Source organism: Eptatretus burgeri, chromosome 2, assembly GCF_056783735.1.
Source record: "Eptatretus burgeri isolate ZD-2024b chromosome 2, Ebu_testis_v1, whole genome shotgun sequence".
In the NCBI taxonomy this organism is placed as follows: domain Eukaryota; kingdom Metazoa; phylum Chordata; class Myxini; order Myxiniformes; family Myxinidae; genus Eptatretus; species Eptatretus burgeri.
In genome coordinates this window covers 154,280,692-154,302,517 of record NC_140962.1, presented here as the reverse complement: position 1 = coordinate 154,302,517, position 21,826 = coordinate 154,280,692, and the positions used below count along the sequence as shown (strand labels likewise).

General features: G+C 46.9%; 1 protein-coding gene across 6 annotated transcripts; it reads left to right on the top strand.

Moving 5' to 3' along the window:
* Positions 1-954: 954 nt before the first annotated feature.
* On the top strand, positions 955-21,096 carry LOC147033622 (uncharacterized). Of its 6 annotated transcripts, none has more exons than XM_085857716.1 (4): positions 956-1,052; positions 7,424-7,816; positions 9,959-10,035; positions 18,983-21,096. In XM_085857716.1, the coding sequence occupies exons 2-4, from the start codon at positions 7,438-7,440 to the stop codon at positions 19,097-19,099; spliced, it is 573 nt and encodes a 190-aa protein (XP_085713842.1). In that variant the 5' UTR covers positions 956-1,052; positions 7,424-7,437; the 3' UTR covers positions 19,100-21,096. The 6 variants fall into 6 exon arrangements, with proteins under 6 accessions (XP_085713805.1, XP_085713842.1, XP_085713794.1 ...); XM_085857688.1 differs by lacking the exon at positions 18,983-21,096 and adding an exon at positions 2,226-2,366 and having other exon boundaries at positions 961-1,052; positions 9,959-12,627; XM_085857706.1 differs by lacking the exon at positions 18,983-21,096 and adding an exon at positions 2,226-2,366 and having other exon boundaries at positions 1,000-1,045; positions 9,959-12,627.
* The last annotated feature ends 730 nt before the right edge of the window (positions 21,097-21,826 follow it).

Genomic DNA, 21,826 nt, shown 5'->3' with positions numbered 1-21,826 from the left:
ACAGAAACAAATTGGAACATTTAACACGGGGGTTTTTTTTACAATAATAATCGGGGAGGGGAGCACACAGAGCAGAGTTATCCGAATAAAAGGCAGGCAATGCACAATGAATAAAAGCACTTAACAATCCTACTTAAACACGGGGCCCACGGACACACACACACACACACACACACCCAAAAGAACTGGACCCGTGGGTCTTTAGTCGGGAGTCGGGCCGGGGAACCTGTCCTGCCTCGTGCGGTCACACCGACCCGAACCACCACGGTGGGACTCGAATCCACGACCCGAAGTCCACGGCCCACGACCCTGGCTGCTCGAGCACCACCACACTGTTCGGTCACCACCACCACGGTGAGCCACTGCAAAAGACAGCTCGACCACAGCCCACGCCGCAATCTCCACCAAGACCGCAGACTGCAATCGCCACGATCCTGCAGAACACACTCTTGTCTCTCCAACCACTCTGTTCTTCTGAGGTGGGAGGGGTCTCTTCTCCTTGCCACTCACCTCCTGATTGGACGAGGGGTTGTCTGATGACTCCCGATTGGCTGGGGCGCGCGTGCGATGCTCGCCCTTCGCTCATTCACTGGAGGAAACGTCCATGCCCTGCCTTGGGGCGGAGCCTCGATCTGAGGCGATGGAGGCTCCGCCCACGCCTTCAGCCAAAAACACGTGGACAATGGCGACCGGAAAGAATGAGGGACGGTGGCGTTGTTGTAGTACAAACCTAGCTAAAAAAATAACTTGTAGCGAACACATGTAATTCCCATTAGACAGAAGGAAGGATTCCAACTATAAACACATACTTATCGAAATAACTGAACTACGGGGATTCTGGCTGCTTGTGTGCCCAAGGTTTCCAAATCCGTAACAATATCACTCTTAACCTGCGTACGTAATAAACAGATGCCCAATCAAGATCACTTTTGCACTAAAGGGAAAAAGCCATCCCGGCATGCATTGCGAGGAAGGCGTGGCCTGTTCTGACTGGTTGTTCTGAGGGAAGTTTGGAGTCGGAGGAGCCCAGAGATCGTCGTGCTCGGTTCGTTGTGAGTTGTTTTTTCGTGATTTCCGAGCAGGTTCGTTGCCGGTTTTGATGAGTCGACCCTGATTGTTGTTGGCTTGCTCGACGTGAGCGCTCCGTGTGTTGTTTCCTCAAAGTGCGATCGTTCATGATTCATCACTTGAGGAGGATCATCGACGTTGATTTTATCATCAAACATTTTTTTTTTGAAGAATTTCTCTGTTTTGTTTGACATCCACATCGAGATACAGATTCCGATTAGTCATCGATCTCCATATAATTGTTATGTTGCGAGGAGATATGATGGAGATGTTTAAGATAATGAAAGGTGCAGATAAAATAAGTGTAGATGAATTAATCAACAGAGTGGACGGTGACAGAACCAGGGGCCATTGCCTGAGAGTATAGAAGAGCAGAGTTAGGACGGTAGTGAGGTAGGGGACTTTCACTCAGAGAGTAGATAATGCATGGAATGATCTCCCTGGAAAGGTAGTTTAAATTAGAATTGGATAGGTACCTGGAGGTTATGGAGATAAAGGGGTATGCGGATGTTGATAACACTTTTAGGTAATTTGAGTATTGATGGGTGATCGTGTGTGGAGTGCTGTTCGTGGGGGTCTTTTAAGGGGGGGGTTGTGTGGTTGATGTGTGTTTTTAACCAAGCCCATGCCCCCTCCCCGAGGGGAAGAAAAGAAGACAAAAAAATACAAAAAAAAATACAATTTTTTTTTCTTTCATTAATTTTTTTTTTTCGATTTTTTTGCATTTCCTTTCTTGGATCTTGGGATTATTTCCAAATAAAAAATAATACCATTTGATCATCTGGATTTTTTTTAATTTTTTTAAGGAAGGAGGAGGCCCTTTTTATTTGTGACAAGCAAATAGACCCATCACTTTGCTGGTGGGTATACTAAAGGGGGGAGGGAGAAGAAGAGAGGGGTGGAGGAGAGAGAAGGGAGGGGAGCGAGGAGGGATGGGGGATTCAGGAGGGGTGAGGGAAGGCAAGACAGTGTGAGGTGAGTGGAAGGGAAGGCAGACGTGCTGTGGTGCATGAATGACTGCCCGGACGCATCCAGAGACAAACACTGCCTGGACACGTCCGGAGTCGTGTTATTTCATCGGGTGTTATTTTTATTATTATTATTATTATTTTTGTTATTTGTAAACATCGGGTGTTATTTCGCCCGGACGCATCCAGAGACAAGCTGGCCAGAGACAAACACCGCTTGGACACGTCCAGAAACAAACCCTGCCCGAAAACATCTGGAGACAAACGCTGCCAAGACATAACCACCGTCCGGATATGTCCAGAGAGAGAGAGGAGGGGAGAATGAGACAGGTGTGGGAGAAGGGTGCTGCACTGCATATGGAGGGGGTAGAGCAAGGATGGCAGAGAGAGAAAGTTATGCTTCAAGAACAACACACACACACACACACACACACACACACACACACACACACACACACACACACACTTGGCTAATATCAGCAACAATCCAAAAACCATGAGTAGATTTCACCGTAAAACAACATTGCATATATATATATATATATATATATATACACACACACACACACACACACACACACACACACACACACGTTTCAGGGATATGTTCACAAACATTAATCTTTACAAATATCTACATGTGACAGGTGGAAAAAAATTTGGCTTGATAATTTAGAAAACACAGTGATACAGCTTGGAAACCGGGTGTTATTACACAACTCACTCAGTGTGACGGAACGTGTGCCGCCCGTTCGGGGCGAAGGAGCACGTGCCGCCCGCTCGGGGCGAAGGAGCGCGTGCCGCCCGCTCGGGGCGAAGGAGCGCGTGCCGCCCGCTCGGGGCGACGGAGCGCGTGCCGCCCGCTCGGGGCGACGGAGCGCGTGCCGCCCGCTCGGGGCGACGGAGCGCGTGCCGCCCGCTCGGGGCGACGGAGCGCGTGCCGCCCGCTCGGCGCGACGGAGCGCGTGCCGCCCGCTCGGGGCGACGGAGCGCGTGCCGCCCGCTCGGGGCGAAGGAGCGCGTGCCGCCCGCTCGGGGCGAAGGAGCGCGTGCCGCCCGCTCGGGGCGAAGGAGCGCGTGCCGCCCGCTCGGGGCGAAGGAGCGCGTGCCGCCCGCTCGGGGCGACGGAGCGCGTGCCGCCCGCTCGGGGCGACGGAGCGCGTGCCGCCCGCTCGGGGCGACGGAGCGCGTGCCGCCCGCTCGGGGCGACGGAGCGCGTGCCGCCCGCTCGGGGCGACGGAGCGCGTGCCGCCCGCTCGGGGCGACGGAGCGCGTGCCGCCCGCTCGGGGCGACGGAGCGCGTGCCGCCCGCTCGGGGCGACGGAGCGCGTGCCGCCCGCTCGGGGCGACGGAGCGCGTGCCGCCCGCTCGGGGCGACGGAGCGCGTGCCGCCCGCTCGGGGCGACGGAGCGCGTGCCGCCCGCTCGGGGCGACGGAGCGCGTGCCGCCCGCTCGGGGCGACGGAGCGCGTGCCGCCCGCTCGGGGCGACGGAGCGCGTGCCTCCCTCTCGGGGCGACGGAGCGCGTGCCGCCCTTCTCGGGGCGACGGAGCGCGTGCCGCCCTTCTCGGGGCGACGGAGCGCGTGCCGCCCTTCTCGGGGCGACGGAGCGCGTGCCGCCCTTCTCGGGGCGACGGAGCGCGTGCCGCCCTTCTCGGGCGACGGAGCGCGTGCCGCCCTTCTCGGGGCGACGGAGCGCGTGCCGCCCTTCTCGGGGCGACGGAGCGCGTGCCGCCCTTCTCGGGGCGACGGAGCGCGTGCCGCCCTTCTCGGGGCGACGGAGCGCGTGCCGCCCTTCTCGGGGCGACGGAGCGCGTGCCGCCCTTCTCGGGGCGACGGAGCGCGTGCCGCCCTTCTCGGGGCGACGGAGCGCGTGCCGCCCTTCTCGGGGCGACGGAGCGCGTGCCGCCCTCTCGGGGCGACGGAGCGCGAGCCGCCCGCTCGGGGCGACGGAGCGCGAGCCGCCCGCTCGGGGCGACGGAGCGCGAGCCGCCCGCTCGGGGCGACGGAGCGCGAGCCGCCCGCTCGGGGCGACGGAGCGCAAACCACAAATTGCAGCTTCATGCTGAACAACCCTGGAGACATTGCAAAGTTCTATCGCCCATGAAATAAGCATTGCAGATAATCTGCCATCTTGCTTTATCGTCTGTGCACGTGTCCCGTTGTTCGTCGGTTCGGGGTCTGCGGAAACATTGTAACTATTTTTTATAACATCCGTTTTTCAAAAGATTTGCTTTGATATCCTGTCGAGCACCTCGTGAAACCTCCAAAAATATCGACACAGATCTGGCAGACGCTATGGATAGGCAGTACCTCTGGGTGACAGAACGTGAAATCAAGCATTGAATGCATTAAATCATATTGCTCAATGAAGCTGGTTAATTTTGTTACATTCCTAATTTTTTTTGTTTACTCAATATAATTCTCCAAGCAGGAGAAAAAGATAAGCTTAATGTTTTGGAAATTTTGCATTTTCTTGTGTATGTATGGGGGAGGAATCATAGCCTAGCTTGCTTAAAGTCAATAGGTATATCAGCTTAGTTATAAGACTCGTTATTTCTTTAAATTATGAGATTTCACAACAGATTTCGACAATTATTTGGTCCGGACGATATCCAATCCTCAAAACCGAAATAATATTTCGATGACATACTTTAATTGGTCCGTGAGAGTAGATGGTGGAAAATCGTATCATATTGCGGTTCCTAGAACCGCATGCCTCCAAAGCAATAGCAACCATCATACAGTGATCCCGAGACAGTTATTACATAAATATACGTTCAGATAGTCCCTTCCCTTTTGTCGAGCAGGACAACGGGACAGTGCGTTGTGTGGATCTCATAGCTCGGTCTGTTTACACCACTCTAACTTCATTTCCATTCTCCTTTTCTGCTTATTCCTGAGGTAAATCCGAATTTGGGTCCTCGCGGAGGCCAGCACATGCAGCACGTGCTGCGGCTGGGGGAGGGAAATAGGAAAGCCGCGACAACACCACACGAGCATCGACCGCAGCTGCGAGGATACAGCGTTACCCTCGAAGGAACCCCTGCCGCAAGCTCAAGATGATGGTCTGACGTTTCCAATGATCTGGTATGAGATTGGTGGCTGCATTGAAAAGGCATTCGAACGAATATCTCTTAAAGAGGCTGCACGGACGTTGTTTTCCACAACACAGAAGCAAATGACCCAATATCGGCGAGAGCGTGGCTGGCAGCTTGGTGCCGATAACCACATCGTCAGAGGCTGATAGTAGAAAAACAACAACAACCACACCACGTTGTACAGGACACAAGTGTGCAAGATACAGGCGGCACGTTCTTTTCAACCCATTTCTGGATTTAATTGTATCGGCATCCTCTTTTGCCTCCATTTCTCCATCTGATACTCTCCCTATATTCTCTTTTATTCCAAACCTCCATCGAATTATTATATCCGATCGTTCCCCTCAATTCCTGACACAGATCGGGGTTGGCCCCACGCACACGATAACAGAATCGGGCGAACACGAGTGCTGACCACGTGGGCCATGGCGGATCCGCGCGTACTGTACGAAACATGCTCGATAGCAGGTGGACCCGTGCTTCGCCTGTGACACCTTATTATCGTACAGAGCAGGGCACGGATGGCACACATCTTGTTCTGGTCTGTGCATGGGTTTATCCTAACATGTTACCATCTGTGCATGGGTTTACCCGAACACCTTACCGTCGGTCCTCGCTGGCTGGTGTGGGTGTTCCCCACGGACGGCGGACATCTCCTCGCCTCTCCGCCCGGCGAAGCCACGATCAGGCAGAGGTGTGCTGTGTAGTTCGGATCGCTCGGGCAGCGTGGCGCATCACGGAGCAGGCATTGATCAGCGCTAATCGGGGGTGCCCGGGCAGGCATGCAGGGCCGACACGACCCTCGGCCGGTCGCCGCGGCACGGTCTGGGAGATCGGTGCAAGGCAATTCATGTTGCGGAGTTTGATGTGGGGCGATTCATATCATGGGGCTCGGTGCGAGACGATTCCGCAGCTTGGAGTTATCTTGCCGGAAATGGAGTGGAGCCACTTCCAGCCATCACGGCCGGCCACGCAGTGGTCCAGGCCCAATCAGAGCAGCTGATTAGCCGGGACGTTATTCCCAACGATCCGTTTCTTTTAACCGGTACGTCCTTGGCAGTGTCGCTCGGCTGCATCCGATCCGGTAAAGTGTTCCGGTTTGGACGAGGCATACCGAGGGCGTGTTCCCCAGTAATTAAATCACATGATTAATTAGGTAATGCGGTTAACCCATAGACGGGAGGACCCTAGGTCACGCAGTTGACTTATTGGCGTTCACGGTCGGTTAGCGACCCGCCACATCACGGAATTATCCGTGTGCGACGGCCTGCAATTCCGGGGAGTCTGGTGGGAACCCGAGGTAGCTTCCCCCACTGGTGGTCTTCTCACTCGACCCCCGGCCCGCAACAATATAATGCATGAAATCGCTCCAAGTTCCTAATTTGAAAACTATTGTGCTTACAAAATGGATGTATACAACGATTCGTAGCTATGATGAACAGGCTTCCAATATGACTGAGGAAAGTGAAAAAAAAAACGTTGTCGTTAAGAAATTGTTGCGGCCTGTTCCAACTCAAGGCATGGTTGATGAGCAGGCCAAAAAGCATGACAGCTTCAGACCCCAGCGAGGTTACCCAGGAAATGCCTTAAGAACCCAGACAGCGAGGTGGTAGATGTAATTAAATATGGCTGTTAATTATAATCTTCAAAAGGGGTTTTCATCTGCTCGGCTTTTATAGTTTTGGAGTTATGGAGGAGACGCACTGACACACAATGACATTTATTAGTTTAGACTTGTCTTTTTTTGGAAAATGAGCGCCTGATTTTGGTACCTGACACGCCAGTTTTTTTACCATTTGGCATGGGTGGGGGCGGGGGGGGGGGCGGTGTACTTTGAATGTATCTCTACTTGTTTGTGTTAATGTTTCATTTGCATCAGAACAGTCAGGTAGGTTACCCTGCCTGTTGGGGGAAATAGCAGTCAGTTCCCCCACGGGGCTATGTTTTAAGCGGTGCAGATGCTTCATTACACAGCTTCGGACACGGGTGTGATTTTTATTTTTCCTGTGTGTTTGATAAAATAACAAATGCTAAAGAAAAAGGAGGTGGGTTCAAAAAAGGAAGTGGGCGGGGATGATGAACTGGTATTTTTTAATTCGTTTTGGCCTTCATGTTTTTGGGGGTAAGGGAATAGCAAACCATGCATCATCACTTGTGCAGATAACCATTTCAGCAGTACTGCCACATTGTAAAGAGAATGGTACATTGAGAATCATATTGAGTGCTTGTTCATGATGTTCCTTGAGAAAAGATGGGGGGTTTTTTTCAATTACTGATATATTTGCAGGCTCCAGACAGATTATGGATTGTACAAAAGCTCAAGGCAGCATCAGTGTCATCCCAGCTTGGCTGGAGAACCAGGGCTTGACGAAGGCATCGCTCCGAGCCGTGGTTAGAGGGCTGGGGATTGAGATCCTTGGAGCGCTCTGTGCCCGTGCCGATCCCGCTCCGGCGAGGGTTCACCTCTGTTCTTTGGCCACACGAAAGTTCAACTCCACCATGTATGCCATACTCTGCCGTTTCATGGACTCGTGCCGTGCACGGACAGGCTTAAAACGCAATATTGTGTCCAGATATGAAAATGACTGGGAGATAGGAAGACCTTCTGGAGTTCTGCAGATTAAGGTGGAAGACGATACCTCCCTTGGCCCAGCAGAGAAGAGAAGGGACTCGGAGGATAGTAAGTTGAAGCTCATGCTGGCAGTTCACTACAAATGATGTCACTGCCCATTATATAAACCATCAAACATTAGCCCTTAGAACAAACACTTCTAATCACTACTAACGCTACAACAACCTTAAGCAATATGAAAAATAGCCCATCTTACGCATAATGACTATGGGAAATACGAAAAAAACACCAAAATTAACTTTATTGCATTCTTATGTGCGCTGAATCTACCAAGCGGACCCTCCAAAATCGCAAGATAATCACAAACTATATACCTGTTCATAAACAAACCGCTTCCAACAATGGTTTTCAAAATGTGCCTTTATCTGTTTGTCTCTTCAAGTTCAGTCGTCTGCCTCCTACTTTGTAAAACTACTCTTTCCCTCTGCCACCGAAGGTTTTTCATGTCCAGATCCAGATCCGGCCCATCAATAGGATACAAAACGTAAACTAATCAGCCTGGCGGAGGTATGCGCTCCACTGAGTGCCGTTAACAGCTTATACATGACGATACACAAATATTGATCTTAATTTTACTTTTTCTCTCGTATGTTTTCAGGGCGACTGTTGTTTTTTTTGTTTTTTTGCTCTCTGAAGTTCAATCACTCTTCTTCTTGCATAATGCAGCTTGGCTGTCGGGTCGCTATCATTTTGTTGGGACGCAACTATGTCGCTGATGCTGTGCCCCTATACCAGTACACTGGTACTCATTTCGCCGACCTCGGAAGGATGACAGGCTGAGTCAACCCCACCTGGTGTTAATTCAGCGGCCAACGGGGCTCAAACTCAAGACCCAAGATCCCAAGCCAGCCACCCAAATCACTAAGCCAACACCATGCTTAAGTTCAATCCTGAAGAATATCAACTTTCTGAAACCCAACCAGACAAAAACTGAAATGTTCATTCATCGACTGTGTTGTATTCCAGTGCTGACTCTGTTGTCTTCTTATTGCAAATTACTGCCACTCCATTTATTTTTCAGGTTTCGTGACCATAAAAGAACACCTTGTAATCATCAGATTGAAACTGCCAAAAATCAGTCCATCTAAGTTCACTTATCCCCAAAAGTTCAGTTGTTCTCTTTTAATACATCTAACCTTCCCTGATTCATTGACCTTACATTCCACGTCCAAATTATGTAAACATTTGTGAAGCTCGGAGTTCGACTTTCAGTTCGAGTGGCCTCAGCGACTGGATTTCCTTGCGGGTTTGATCCAGTCCCGTTATAACTGCCAGTCCCTTCTCATCGAAACACTTTGCTCTTCCCCATTAGCCATTTTGGTGCTTTCAAACGTGGGGGGGGGGGGGAGGGGCTCATAATCTGTCACCATAGATTTATCTCTGATTTCTGATCATGATTGTTTTCTTGGCATGTACGGAAGTGTTTTGCCATTGATTTCTTCCGTGCAGTGTCTTTATGAGATGGGTGATCCGAGCTAGTTATTTTCAATAACAGAATCCTCTGCATAGCATAAAGGCCATGCAATTGGCAATATGTGCCAGCTGCCTCAATGGCCATCCACCACCTGCTCCCATGGCTTCCTGTAACTCTGATCGGAAGGCTAAAATTAGGGTAGTACACCTTCCCGAGGGTGGCCCATGGGTTAACGATTGCAAAGGCCACCTCCTTTAAGAAGGATTGCTGCCTTTACCCCATTAAACTCTCAACCTTTGGTGAACCACAAGGCAGCAGCGGTTTGGTTGGATTCAGTTTCCTTCTTTTAGATGAGCTGCCTACCAATGCCAATGAGCCCCATCTGCCCGAAGCAACTGGTTTTAAGATGCCAGTGATTCACCTTTCACCTCTGCATCTGTTGGTGAAAACAACCCCACCAGGAGAAGGCTGGTATGAGGGCTTGCTTGAGGGTAACTAAGCTTGAGTTCTCATCCATAGCTTGAGCTATCAATAGTTGTTATACCTTCCAAATTGATAACTAAAACCCTTTCACTTAAACCACGACAGACTATCATTGCAAGAAATATGCTTTAAACCACTTTTGGTGTTGGACCAGAAGTTTGATTTATTTTAGTATTTTTTTTTATATTTTGCAAGTACTTTAGTGGACATATCCAAATCTTCATTACACATCAATGAAGTTGAGATCTGACTTTCCAGTGACTTTGTTTTTTCTGTTTGCATGATCTTCACAGGGAGTCAAGTGGAGCTCATCAGGAAATTCCCATGCACCTCCTGTTCTCACAGCTTCACCACGAAGAGTTATTGGCAGGTGCACATGAAATGGCACCGATCGATTTCCAGTGATAAAAAGTTCAAATGCAATGATTGTTCCTATCGTACGAATCGTAAATACGCACTGAAGGCACACACTTGGACCCACACAGGGGAGAAGCCGTACACGTGTAGCATGTGTGGCAAAGGATTCACTTCGTCATCGCCCTGTCAGAGACACATGCGAATTCATACAGGAGAACGACCGTACACTTGCACGGTGTGTTTTAAGGGATTCACTAATTTGTCATCTTGTAAACAACATATGAGAATCCACAGCCAGGAGCGCCCATACATGTGCAAGGTGTGTGGTAAGAGATTCAATTGGTCATCCAGCTGTTGGATCCACATGCAACTTCATACCGGGAAGCGCCCGTTCAAATGCACAATTTGTCCAAAAGCATTTCCAAATGCGGGAAATCTACGGCGACATGCATGGGTTCACGTGCCAGGCAAGCCGTATTCCTGTCGTGTGTGTCACAAGGAATTTCGTCATTCATCAAGCTGTCAGAAACACATGCGCAAACACACAGACTGTCCACGTCTGACAAAAACAATTTCAAGTTCTTCTCAAACAGGGTGTTTAATGCCTCAACAAACTCTTCTAAGGAAAACAAAGTCTTAGGGTTCACAGAAGGCACCACTTTCCCAATCAAAAAAAATATCTGAGAAGCCAGTTCCTCAAAATATAGACCTGCAACATACCTCCCAATAATGTGCAAACTTTTCAGAGAAATCACTGCAGAAAATATTGTGATGGTTTTGGAAATGTACCCTGGGGGAGAGCATTCATGTACATGTAGGACACCCAAGAATGAGTTATGATTTTTATGATAGGGAGACCTTTGCCTGTTGTCTAAGGGTTTGGGGAAACATACGTTGAGGTTACTTTGTGTATCCCCGATGTGATGTCTCTTTCCCCCGCCCCCAGCCGCGACTTTCAATCTTTCAATCCACCATTGGTCATTCCAACAAACTCCCCCCCTGCCTTCCTCAACCCACCAATAATCTCATATGCCAAACCTCAGTTCAATAAGCCCTCTTTCATCTATTTGGTCTTTCTATCAACCCATGCAGTGAGTACAGGCAGTGGTGAGTGTGCAGGAAGTGCATGCAGTGGTGTGGGTGCAGTAGGAGCAAGAATAGGTGATAGTGCATGCAGTGGTGTGGGCGCAACGGGAGTAGGCAGTGGTGTGGATGCAGTGAATACAGGAATTGGTGAGGGTGCAGTGAGTGCCGGCAGTGGTGAAGGTGCAGTGAGTGAGGGTATAGCAATAGAGATTGGTAAGATTAAGGACTGGGAGACCGTTTTTGTCAGTGATGACACTGTTATATATGTAGATTCTTCATTCTGCAGAAAGGATTGTATGCATAGAGTTGTGTGCAGTTTTGAATGAGCAGAAGTTAGGTACATCAAAGGAAGAGTAAATGACTTCGTATTGGGTCACGGGAGGAAGAAGTTGGTTGTGGTACAGTGAGGTGGTGAATTTCTCTTAAAATATTAGCTCTATGGTCTTTCAGTGTAACTGTGGCCCAATTAAGCTTCCTGATTGATTTAATTTGGCGAATAATGGCTTTTTAGCCATATAATAAATATGTTCGTGAAACCTAGATGATGGACAACGATTGGTTTTAAGCTCATTTGAAACGTGCTTATTGCATTTATTTAATGAGTATGTATCTGTGTTCAGTATTAATTATACCCATGTATGAGTATTAATTGACTTGATTATAGCTTGTGTGATTAAATAGAATGTGGGTTCCATGGACATGCATATAAGGTTCATGGGGACATAACTGATATAGCTTTATATTGTTATTGCAACTTAAACTGATAGTTAACGTAACACTTATGTGGGATGAGTGGGTTTTAATTTGTCGTGACTTACTAATTTTCTCAATAATTCATTAATTTTTTTTTCAAACACGTGAACGCTGGTAGCCATTCGGTTGCATCTTTCCAGAGAGCCAATCAACGCACGGGATGTGAAAAAGGCTGAGGGCTCACAAGAGTTCTTTGGCGACGACATGTTGGAAGCTTGCACGCCTTCACGGACAAGCCTTTCTCATCCCTATTCATGAGTCACTCAACATGTCATCATTTTTCATCGTGACTTTTGGTTCAACTTTATCAAGACTATTGAGCGAAGTGGATTTCCTTTGTTTGGTTAAACAATCATGGCTGCAACAAACGAGTTTTCCTCTTCCGCTTGCCATTTTTCGGCGCCATTTCTGAAGCCACAACGGCTGAGCGCCATTAAATCTTTCCTTCTTTACCAACCGCTGGAGAGACGCCGAAGGAGTAATCATCAGTCGGACTTCATCTACAACATCTCATTGCAGCATTGATGCGAGTGAGATTTCTCTTGTTCTGGTTTAAGCATCATCAGCTTAACCAGTATACTGTAAGGGAATAATCACCACAAATTGAATAAAAGACCATGAAGTTTGTTTTAAAACCACTTGCCCAGTAACTTTGCCAGGCAAGCCATTTGAATGTTCATGTGGTAAGCTTGTGGCTGTGAGATCTGGGAAGTTAGCTTTTGCTTGCCATATATATATATATATATATATATATATATATATATATATATATATATATATATATATATATATATATATATATCCTTATCTTGTTTAGTGCATGGCTTGCCACGTAGACTTGTATCCTGGGTTCCTTCTGTTATAATGCTTCTTTGTCAGTTGCCTCTCCCTATTCTGATAGAATACTGTCGTGTCCAGGTGGTTTAACCCACCCCTACCTGGACGGATAGCCGAACGATTTTCCTTGGAGGTTTACAGCCAAGATTCTCGGAGATTATGGTGTGCGTTGGAAGGAAAGGGTGGCAAGGACGGAGCAGACGGAAGCACAGGATGGGGTTTTACTCTTGAACCCACGACAAATAGATGACACAAGCAACTTAAATAAATACGGGGTTTAATGAAAATAAATCAAGTACAGTATTCATAACAGAGATAAATCAAAACGGGATAATGAAACGTGAGGTAACCTACATTCTTATTTAAAGGCCTGTCACACCTTGACGTTTTAGCCAGCGTATGGCAAGGTCTCAAAATGTATGTAAAACGCTGGCGTACGCTGAACTATTGATGTTTTTTTTTAAGTTTTGGGTGTATAATAACGTGTTGGACGTATGCATAACGTATTAGTAACGTACACAGAACGTTTTAATCACATATAGATAACTTGTACCAAGGAATGCTGAGCGTGTTGTCGGCGTTGACAACCTATGCCCAATGATAGTCTAACTTATGCATAGCGCGCGGCAGCGTATCGCCGACGATCACGTGGCGTAGGCTATTAATAGGCTGCGGCTCGACGATTCAAATCATAACCGCACCAGACATCGAAGTGTGAATCCGCTGTCACACCTTGACGTTTTAGCCAGCATATGCCGACGTATGAAAAATTTGCCGAACCAAGCTGCCACACGTCGAATACGTTATGGGTAAGTTTTGTATACGTTAATAGCACGCTGAACGGCTGAAGCATGCTGGCATACGTCGTCATATGCCGAGTACGTCGAGAAATTTTCAGCATGTTGAAAATTTCTCGACGTATGACGCACGTTCCTGGCATAAGTTGTAGTTGCTGCACAATTACGTTGGCATAAGTTGTAGGCACGCTACGCGATCGTTGACACACGTCGACACACATTACTTATACGTTATTCATAAGTCGAAACACGTCAATGTAATGGTTCGCGTCAGTGTTCTAGACTCCCTGGTTTTTTTTATTTTTTTTTTATTTTTTCTTCAGTATGACGGTGATGTTGACACTTCGATTTCTCGTGCGGTTATGATTTAAATCATTGAGCAGCAGCCTATTAATTATATTATATTATAAACGCACTAGAAATCGAAGTGTTAACATCACCGTCATGCTGAAGAAAAAAAAACCAGGGAGTCTGGAACACTGACGCTAACCATTACATTGACGTGTTTTGACTTATGAGTAACGTGTGTCAACGATCGTGTAACGTGCCTACAACACGTTACTCATAGGTTAGAAATAAGTTTCGGGTACGCAAAACATTACCTCGACGTGTTTCGACTTATGAGTAACTTACAAGTAACGTGTGTCAACTATCGCGTAACGTGCCTACAACTTATGGCCAGCATTATGCGGAACGTGTGTCATACGCTGGCATACGTCGGGAAATTTCAAGCATGGAGAATTTGTCTAACACCTCGGCGTACGATGACGTATGCCAGCATACTACGACGTATGCCAGCGTACTACAACGTATGCCAGCATGCTCTTAATGTATACAAACTTACCCATAATGTATTCAACGTGTGCCAGCATTTTAGCCAAATTTTGCATACGTCAGGCATACGCTGGCTAAATCGTCAAGGTGTGACAGGGCCTTGAGGTGCCTTCACACAGACTTTAAACAGACAAGGGGACAGATAAAATCAAATAAAAATCCCTCCTTTATCCCGGTGCTTGGCTGAGTGCCCAGAAATGAGTTTCTGAAGCTTGATGTTCGACAAACCGCTTCGTCACTATGTGGGGAAAATGTGCCCAAAATGGCGCCCAGCCGCTCTCTGGGCGAGAAACGTACAGGAGGCAATTTGGGTGGCGATCCTCTTACACCAAGGCTCAGAAACTGCCTTGCAACTTATTTCATCGATCGCCCTTGCCGACGCCACTGCTCTGCAAAATGGTGCCATCTCTTTCCCCGATGGCTCAATACGAGGCTTCGAGGCTGGTCTCATACGACCCAGCCAACAGTCAGTGGCCAGCATCTTGCTCCACCACGCGAACCAGTTTACCTCACCACGAACATGAAAATTGTGCAGCCTTCTTCACCATGTCGAGGAGAAGCCAGAGAACGAGACCATCTCCAAGTGCGTACCCCACACGACCTCTCTTCCTACTCCCTCTTTGTGTCTCAACTGCCAAACCTTTTATCGGCTACCTTCTTGTCGCACCACCCGAGACTCTTCTCATCGCCCAAACACGAGACTGATGTCACGACCATCAATCATCCACTCCAGGGGTGTGGTTCACCAGCCGTCACCCCTGGAGGTGGGGCTTTCTGCCTGCTTGGACGTGCAGCTTGGTTGTTGTTGTTTTAAGGAGGTGATCCTTTTTTATCGCCGGTTTTGAAATGCAAAAACATAGGAAAAGGTCACAGGGGGCAGTCACATACTGGGAGAACTTATCGTTAAACCCTACCTAACCCCCACCCCCGTGTGGTGACACATAACACTGAAGCTCAAAGTTTCTCTACTTAATTTACATTGATATGTCTCCTACATGTCCGCGGACAAAGCAACTCTACAAATCCTATCTTTCCAATTAAATCCCTCCATCTACCCCACAAACGTAACAACATAATTTATGGTCACAAAGTACTGCACATAGCTGTGTATTATGAGAACGCCCCACCTCTTACCTTGACAATGGAATGTTTTCAGCTTGGAAAACATCTTATCAGGCCATTTTAGATGTCAGTAAGTTTTAACAACATGTATTGTTCTTTGTCCAACCCATGCCCCCCTCCTTCCCTTTTTCTATGCAAATGACTTTGCTATGAAGAAGTTGTGCTTGTGAGACAGAACTGAGAGAGAGAGCGGTTCATGCAGGAGAAGGATCTGGGGTTGGTTATTGATACTGGAGGAAAGTAGGCAGCTATAGGTAAAGTAAATATGGTTTTCGGTTGTATTTGGAGGGGAATCAATTATCTCCGATAAGTGTGTGTGTGTGTGTGTGTGTGTGTGTGTGTGTGTGTGTGTGTGTGTGTGTGTGTGTGTGTGTGTGTGTGTCATGTTTTTTTGTGGAGTTCCACTAGAGTGTTCTAATGTGGAAAGTGATGCACCAAAATGATCGTCATGACCTCTGAAATTGATTAGGCAAATTAACGACAAAAATTCCATTGGAATTCCCATGGTTTAAATCCATGCCATGTTAAGGTATATAAGGCAGCTTAATATGTCCTTTTTCCAAAGATTGGCATTCTAATTACGAAATAAACAACAAAAACAAGATAACATTGTAACAAAGCATATATTAACTTGAAGAGCACATACCTCCGCCATGCAATGTCTGGTCCATGAGAACATATCTGGCCCAATATATTTTTGAAAAATCATGCTATACAGTACTTAATCGTTTTTGGCCCCATCTCTCAATGGTGAAGAATCACTTTAAAATTAAACAATGCTTGTATCTAGATCTGGATTCAGATCTTCACCAAAATCAAATCAATCGTCCTTGTCACACTCCCGTGTCCACCATGTTTTGTCCGAATCCGTGCAGAACTTTTTGAGATATCGTGTTATTTATCATTTTTGGCCCTATCACTCAATGGTGAAGAATCACTTTAAAAAAACTTCTAGTAGCTGGATCTGGATCTTCACCAAAATCTAATCAGTTCATCTTTGTCACACAACCAACCAGCCTGCCAAGTTTCATCTGGATCTCTCCACAACTTTTTGAGATATCCTGAACACAAACAGACAGACAAGCAAACAAGAAGAAGATGTAGTGCAGAGCATGACACTTGCAAAATCCATAAGACAAATTTGCCATCAAACATAAGTGGTGGTTGAATTAAATGACCAAATATGCAACTCATCTTCAAATTTCAAGTCAATTGGATGAAATTGACAATTTTAGAAAATCGGCCGTTGACCGCAAAAATTGTTGTTGTTGACCGCAAAAATCCGTCAGATCTACTCCACCCTCTGCCGTACCATCTGTCATCGCTCAGATCAGCAAGCAGCAGCCTCTTCACTCTCTGCAGATCCGGATAAAATCACAAGCTCGTCCAACGCGTGGAACATGTCTTTCAATCCTGACAAATCCCACACTCTCATTGTGTCTCTCTGAAAGAACCGTCTGGAAACCCCACCCCACCCCCATATACTATTGCAACAATCCTTTCATTCAAACTTTTGGGCCTCACTACCTACCATGATCTTTCCTGGGAAAGCCAAATCTTCAAGCTGGCCTCCAAAGCTGGTTGCCGATTGGGCATCCTCCATTGTGCAAAGTCCTTCCTTGGCACACCTGAGCTCCTGACCATGTACAAAGCTGTCATCCACAGCCTTATGTAGTACTGCTCTCCCCTCTGGGCTGGTGCTCCCTCCTCTCATCTTTCTCAGCTTCACGCTGTGGAAAGCAAGGCATTTAAGATCATTGTTATATCCCAAGATGAGGCTGAGTCTTTGGGTCTCTCACTGCAGGAAGGTCAGTGGTCTTTCTGTCTTCTACCATCTCTCTCTGGCTTCGCCCCCCCCCCCCCCGCTCTGTCTGCTATCTGTCCCGCCCATATTTCTGCAGGCTGCTCAAGGTCCGCCAGCAACCCGCTTCTGGTACAACTACTAAAATCAAGAATCGCTGCTCACCTTCACACTTCCATTCCCATTTTCTCCCGCCTTTGGAACAAACTCCCACACATTCTTCAATCCCACTCTTCCCTCCAGGTTTTCAAAACAGCTGTTCACTATTATCTCTTATCTTCCCCCATCCAAAACCATGATATTTTCTGCCCTCGTCAATTCACCCCAAACCCACCTCCTTCAAATTCCCTGCTTTCCTTCCTGAAAGTCCCTGTAGTGTTCATCTTGTTTACCCCGTGTACCTTGCCCCATCCTGCTCCTTTCCACAGATCTTCTCATGTGTCTATTCCCCACTGTTTTCTGCTTCCCTCTCCCATCCATCCTGTCTCCTGCTCCCCTTGTTATATGCTCTGTGTGTTTGCTCTTATACAAGCCTTGACATTGTGTTTAAAAAATAAAATTAAAAAATAAAAAGAATTGCCCACTTGAATTCAGTGACCTGAAATATAAATCCTCTTCAAATTTCAAGTCAATCGGATGAAAATTGAAGATTTTAGAAATACCACCTTAGTCGTTGACCTTTTGACCTCAAAAACAATAGGCTTCTTGCTTATGACAAACTCTACCATGTGGTGAAGTTTCGTGAAGATCGGTTTAAAATTGTGACCTGTCGGTGATTGAGAGACAAACAGACGGGGGGGAGAAAACATCACCTCCTTCACCTTCGGTGGCGGAGGTAATTAAACTAATAATATTTACAACAATAATAATAATAATAGTTGTACGATATGGCAATAATAATAACGAACATATAATCCCCATACTGGCTCCAAGTACATCTGTGCTTGGTGAAAGGCAAGCTAATGCTGAAGCACTATAGCAGGTGGGTATGCAACAAGGCTGTGAAGACCAATGAAAATTTGGTCCATTGGATTAATGGGCACACTAATAAATCAAAAGAGGTGGTTCTAACATTGTAGAGGAATTTAATGAGGCCACATCTAGAATATTGTGTGCAGTTTTGGTCACCACAAATTAGGAAGGATATAGATGTCATAGAGAGGATTCAGCACAGGGCTACTCGATTGATTCCATGCCTAGCTAGACTCAGCTATGAGGAGCGGCTGAAGGAGACAGCTAATACTTTATACAGTACATCAGAAAGGAGGTGGTTATGAGGTGATATGAAAAAGATGTTTAAGATCATGAAAGGTATGGACAAAATAAGTGCAGAAAAATTATTCAGCAAAGTTGACAATGATATGACCAGGAGCCATAGTCTGAGTAAAGAAGAGGAAAGTGAAGCCAGTAGTAAGGCAGGCATCTTTTACTCAGAGAGTAGTTAAAGCATGGAATGGTCTCCCTGCAAAGGTAGTGGCAGCAGAAACAGTAGATAAGTTTAAATTGGAATTAGATAGGTACCTGAAAGTAAGTATTGGAGATAGAGGGGAACAGGGATGTTGGCAGGGCTTTTAAGTAGCTTGAGCATGGATGGGTGATTGTATACATCTGTGTAGAGTGTTGATTGTGGGGGTCTCATCAAGGGGTGTTGTGTGGTTTGTGTGTTTTTTTACCCATGAACCGTCTTCGTCCTTGCCCCAACCATCCATTGGGGACCATACTCTATGCAGAGCGTTGGTGCTGCCGAAGCAGTCTCCTTGGCTTTTGGGCACAATCCTGGACAGTTCGCCACTCCAACATGGGATACCAGCAAGCTGGCACTCATTTTGCTGATCTCAGAAGGATGACAGGCACAGTCAACCCCACCTGGCATTAATTCAATAACCGAGTGGGATTTGAACTCAGGATTCTGGGATACCAAGACCTCCCCCACCCAAACCATTAAGCCAACACCAGTCCATGCCCCCTCCCCTGGAAAGAAAAAACAACTCCAGAAAAAAAAATACAAAACTAGAAGGACACTCTTTAATGTCACGATGTCACCAGATATGCCTCTGCCCACATTATTGCATCATTTTAGATACTTGTGCCAAGTTTGATTTCAATTCCTGAACTCAGTTTGAAAATGTGAAATAATTCTGCCTGTCAGACCATGTATCCGATCAGGTTGAAATTTAAAACATATATTTCCTATGACTATTAAATCATAATTGTGAAGTTTCGCATTGATTGATGAAGCAGTTCAAGAGAAATAATTTTGTCCTGAACTTTTAAGATTTTTGTCAATCCAATATGGCTGCCAGACCATGTGCCCAATTAATTATTCATAAGCACCCTGGTATCCCCAAGGCTTGGGGAACATGTGGATGAAGTTTCCGTTCTGGAGAAGATTGTTGAAGGTTTATTCTTCAAAAAATCATCACTGCCCATGTGACCTGTGACGTCATAGGTGAAGAACTTTTTGTTCCTCATGGATAGGCGATCATACTTCTAAAGTTTTTCCTGTATATGTTCAGCCCTTTCGGAGGTTTTTGAAGGCTTTTGTGTTAAAAACAAATATGGCTGCCAAACTACGTGAGCGATGACATCATCAATTCCCCCCCCCCCAATACAATATGGCCCTAGATGACCCTCAAAAATTATCACACTGATTGGATAAAATGCTTGACGTATGTAATTATGACGTCATAACAAAGCCAGTTATGGCATCAAAAAAAATCACACTTGTTTCCCATGTAGAGTAAGTACTTCACACGTGCCAAGTTTCAATTTCTTCCATGTAGTGGTTTCGGAGATACAGAGGTCCAAAGTTTTTCCTTTTTCCAACAAAGCTGCCACACCACGTGACCTATGACATCTTACTTATCATCAAAAAGAACATTCTACCTAAGGAGTTGCACCCATGGTGAAAATTTCATGTCAATTTGATAAGCGGTTGCAGAGAAAATTGGCACGGATGGGCGTGCGTATGGACAACCCGAAAACATAATACGTCCCACGACTTCATTAGCGGAGGCATCAAAAAACTACAGAAAAAATACACATTTTTTTTTGCATTTTTCTTTTTTTGGTCTGGTGTTGATGTGGCGCAGGCATGATGGGCCGAACGGCCTCCTCCTGCCATGTCCTGTCCTGCGAGGGCCATGTCCTGTGAGCCGAGAGTACGGGCGGGGTAGTAATCACCTCAAAGCTTGTCCTGTGAGCAGTAGAAAAAACCCAGAATGCAGCTTGCTTTGTGTTAGAGAGAATAAAGCGGCGCTTAAGCAGCTTTATGGAACGGGATGCAGCAGAGAACGTTTGTTGTGGAGCTGCTTGCATGTGTGCAGCGGCAGCTGTCTTTCTTGTGAACTTTGCCGTGAAGGAAATGGAGCTGCTTGCGTTGGAATACCGGGGACACCTGAGAGAATTTGCCGACTTGTTCTGGACGCCTCAGAAATGCAGCTGCGCGTCCCATCACACCGCATCGCCACTCCACCGCCAATCTTTCCCATCCTCCCCCCCCCCCCTTTCTCTATATTTCGACCGCACAGCCCCGTTGGGTTGTGTGAAGGGAGAGAAGGAGTCGACCCCAGGCTCTGTTCTATTCTTCCTCCTCAAAACTTTCTTGTCTATTTTCCCCGTGATTTGAGTGACAGGCCCACGTCTCTGTGTGGTAAGCTTGTCTGTGAATATGTGCTAGTCGTAAATCTTTTCTGTTGTGTCTTTTGCTTGCTTATAAATACGGCACTCACTTTAATGATTGCTTGCTTGGTGAATAAAGAGCTGTAAATAATTTGCTTGTTCACCGTTGTTTAGTAAATAAATAATAGTTGTGCATTTCCTGTCTGCTTCGCTCTTGTCCTTTCCTTCATTGGTCTGACAAAGTGTGTACGTTATCGATAGCTGGGACGATCTACCCCAATGGTTCGCTCCGCTAGATAGCCAATAGCCATCCACGGTTTGCTCGGCCGTACTTGAATTAATAGACGGGTGGCTGTTGAGGGAGTAGCTCCTAGTTTAAGTTGCCGGGCCAATGGAAAGGTAATGTGTAACAGCAGAATGTAACCCTGCTGGGCCGGTAATTCTTGATCAAGCAGCTACAGCTGCATAACATCCAGGCTGGAGGTCAGGGAGACAAGGTCGAGGAAGACACAAAGCCTGGAAAACAATGAAACTACAGTAATTCCTGGCATCACGTGGTTTCACACAACACAATTTCGTTATTAAGCGGCTGATGAATTTCGGACCATTTTTGACAGAGCGTGTAAACCGTCGTTATTACACGGCTGCTGGAAATCACCCGGGCTGTCACTCCGCACCGAATGAACTAATCCGAGATGGGCCACGGGATGCTGGGCGTGCGCACACCAATACCAAACACGCAGCAATCCTCAGGCCTCCAGTTCTTTGTCAGCCATGATTTTGGATGGGGGGGGGGTGACTTGAGATGGTGGTGAACAGCTCTCTTGAACACCTGGAGGGGAGAATGAGATTGAAGAGAGTATGGCAGGTGATTCCACAGGTGGGGGAAAAAGAGGAATAAATTAGTGGAGTTGAGGAGTGGTTGTGGATTTAGGCAGTTTCACTCAGAGAGG

Bases quoted from the DNA above. Each gene is read 5' to 3' on its own strand.
- LOC147033622 (XM_085857679.1), top strand. From the start codon at position 7,438: ATGGATTGTACAAAAGCTCAAGGCAGCATCAGTGTCATCCCAGCTTGG. The intron at 7,817-9,958 runs GTAAGTTGAAGC...TGATCTTCACAG, and splicing joins GAGAAGGGACTCGGAGGATA to GGAGTCAAGTGGAGCTCATC.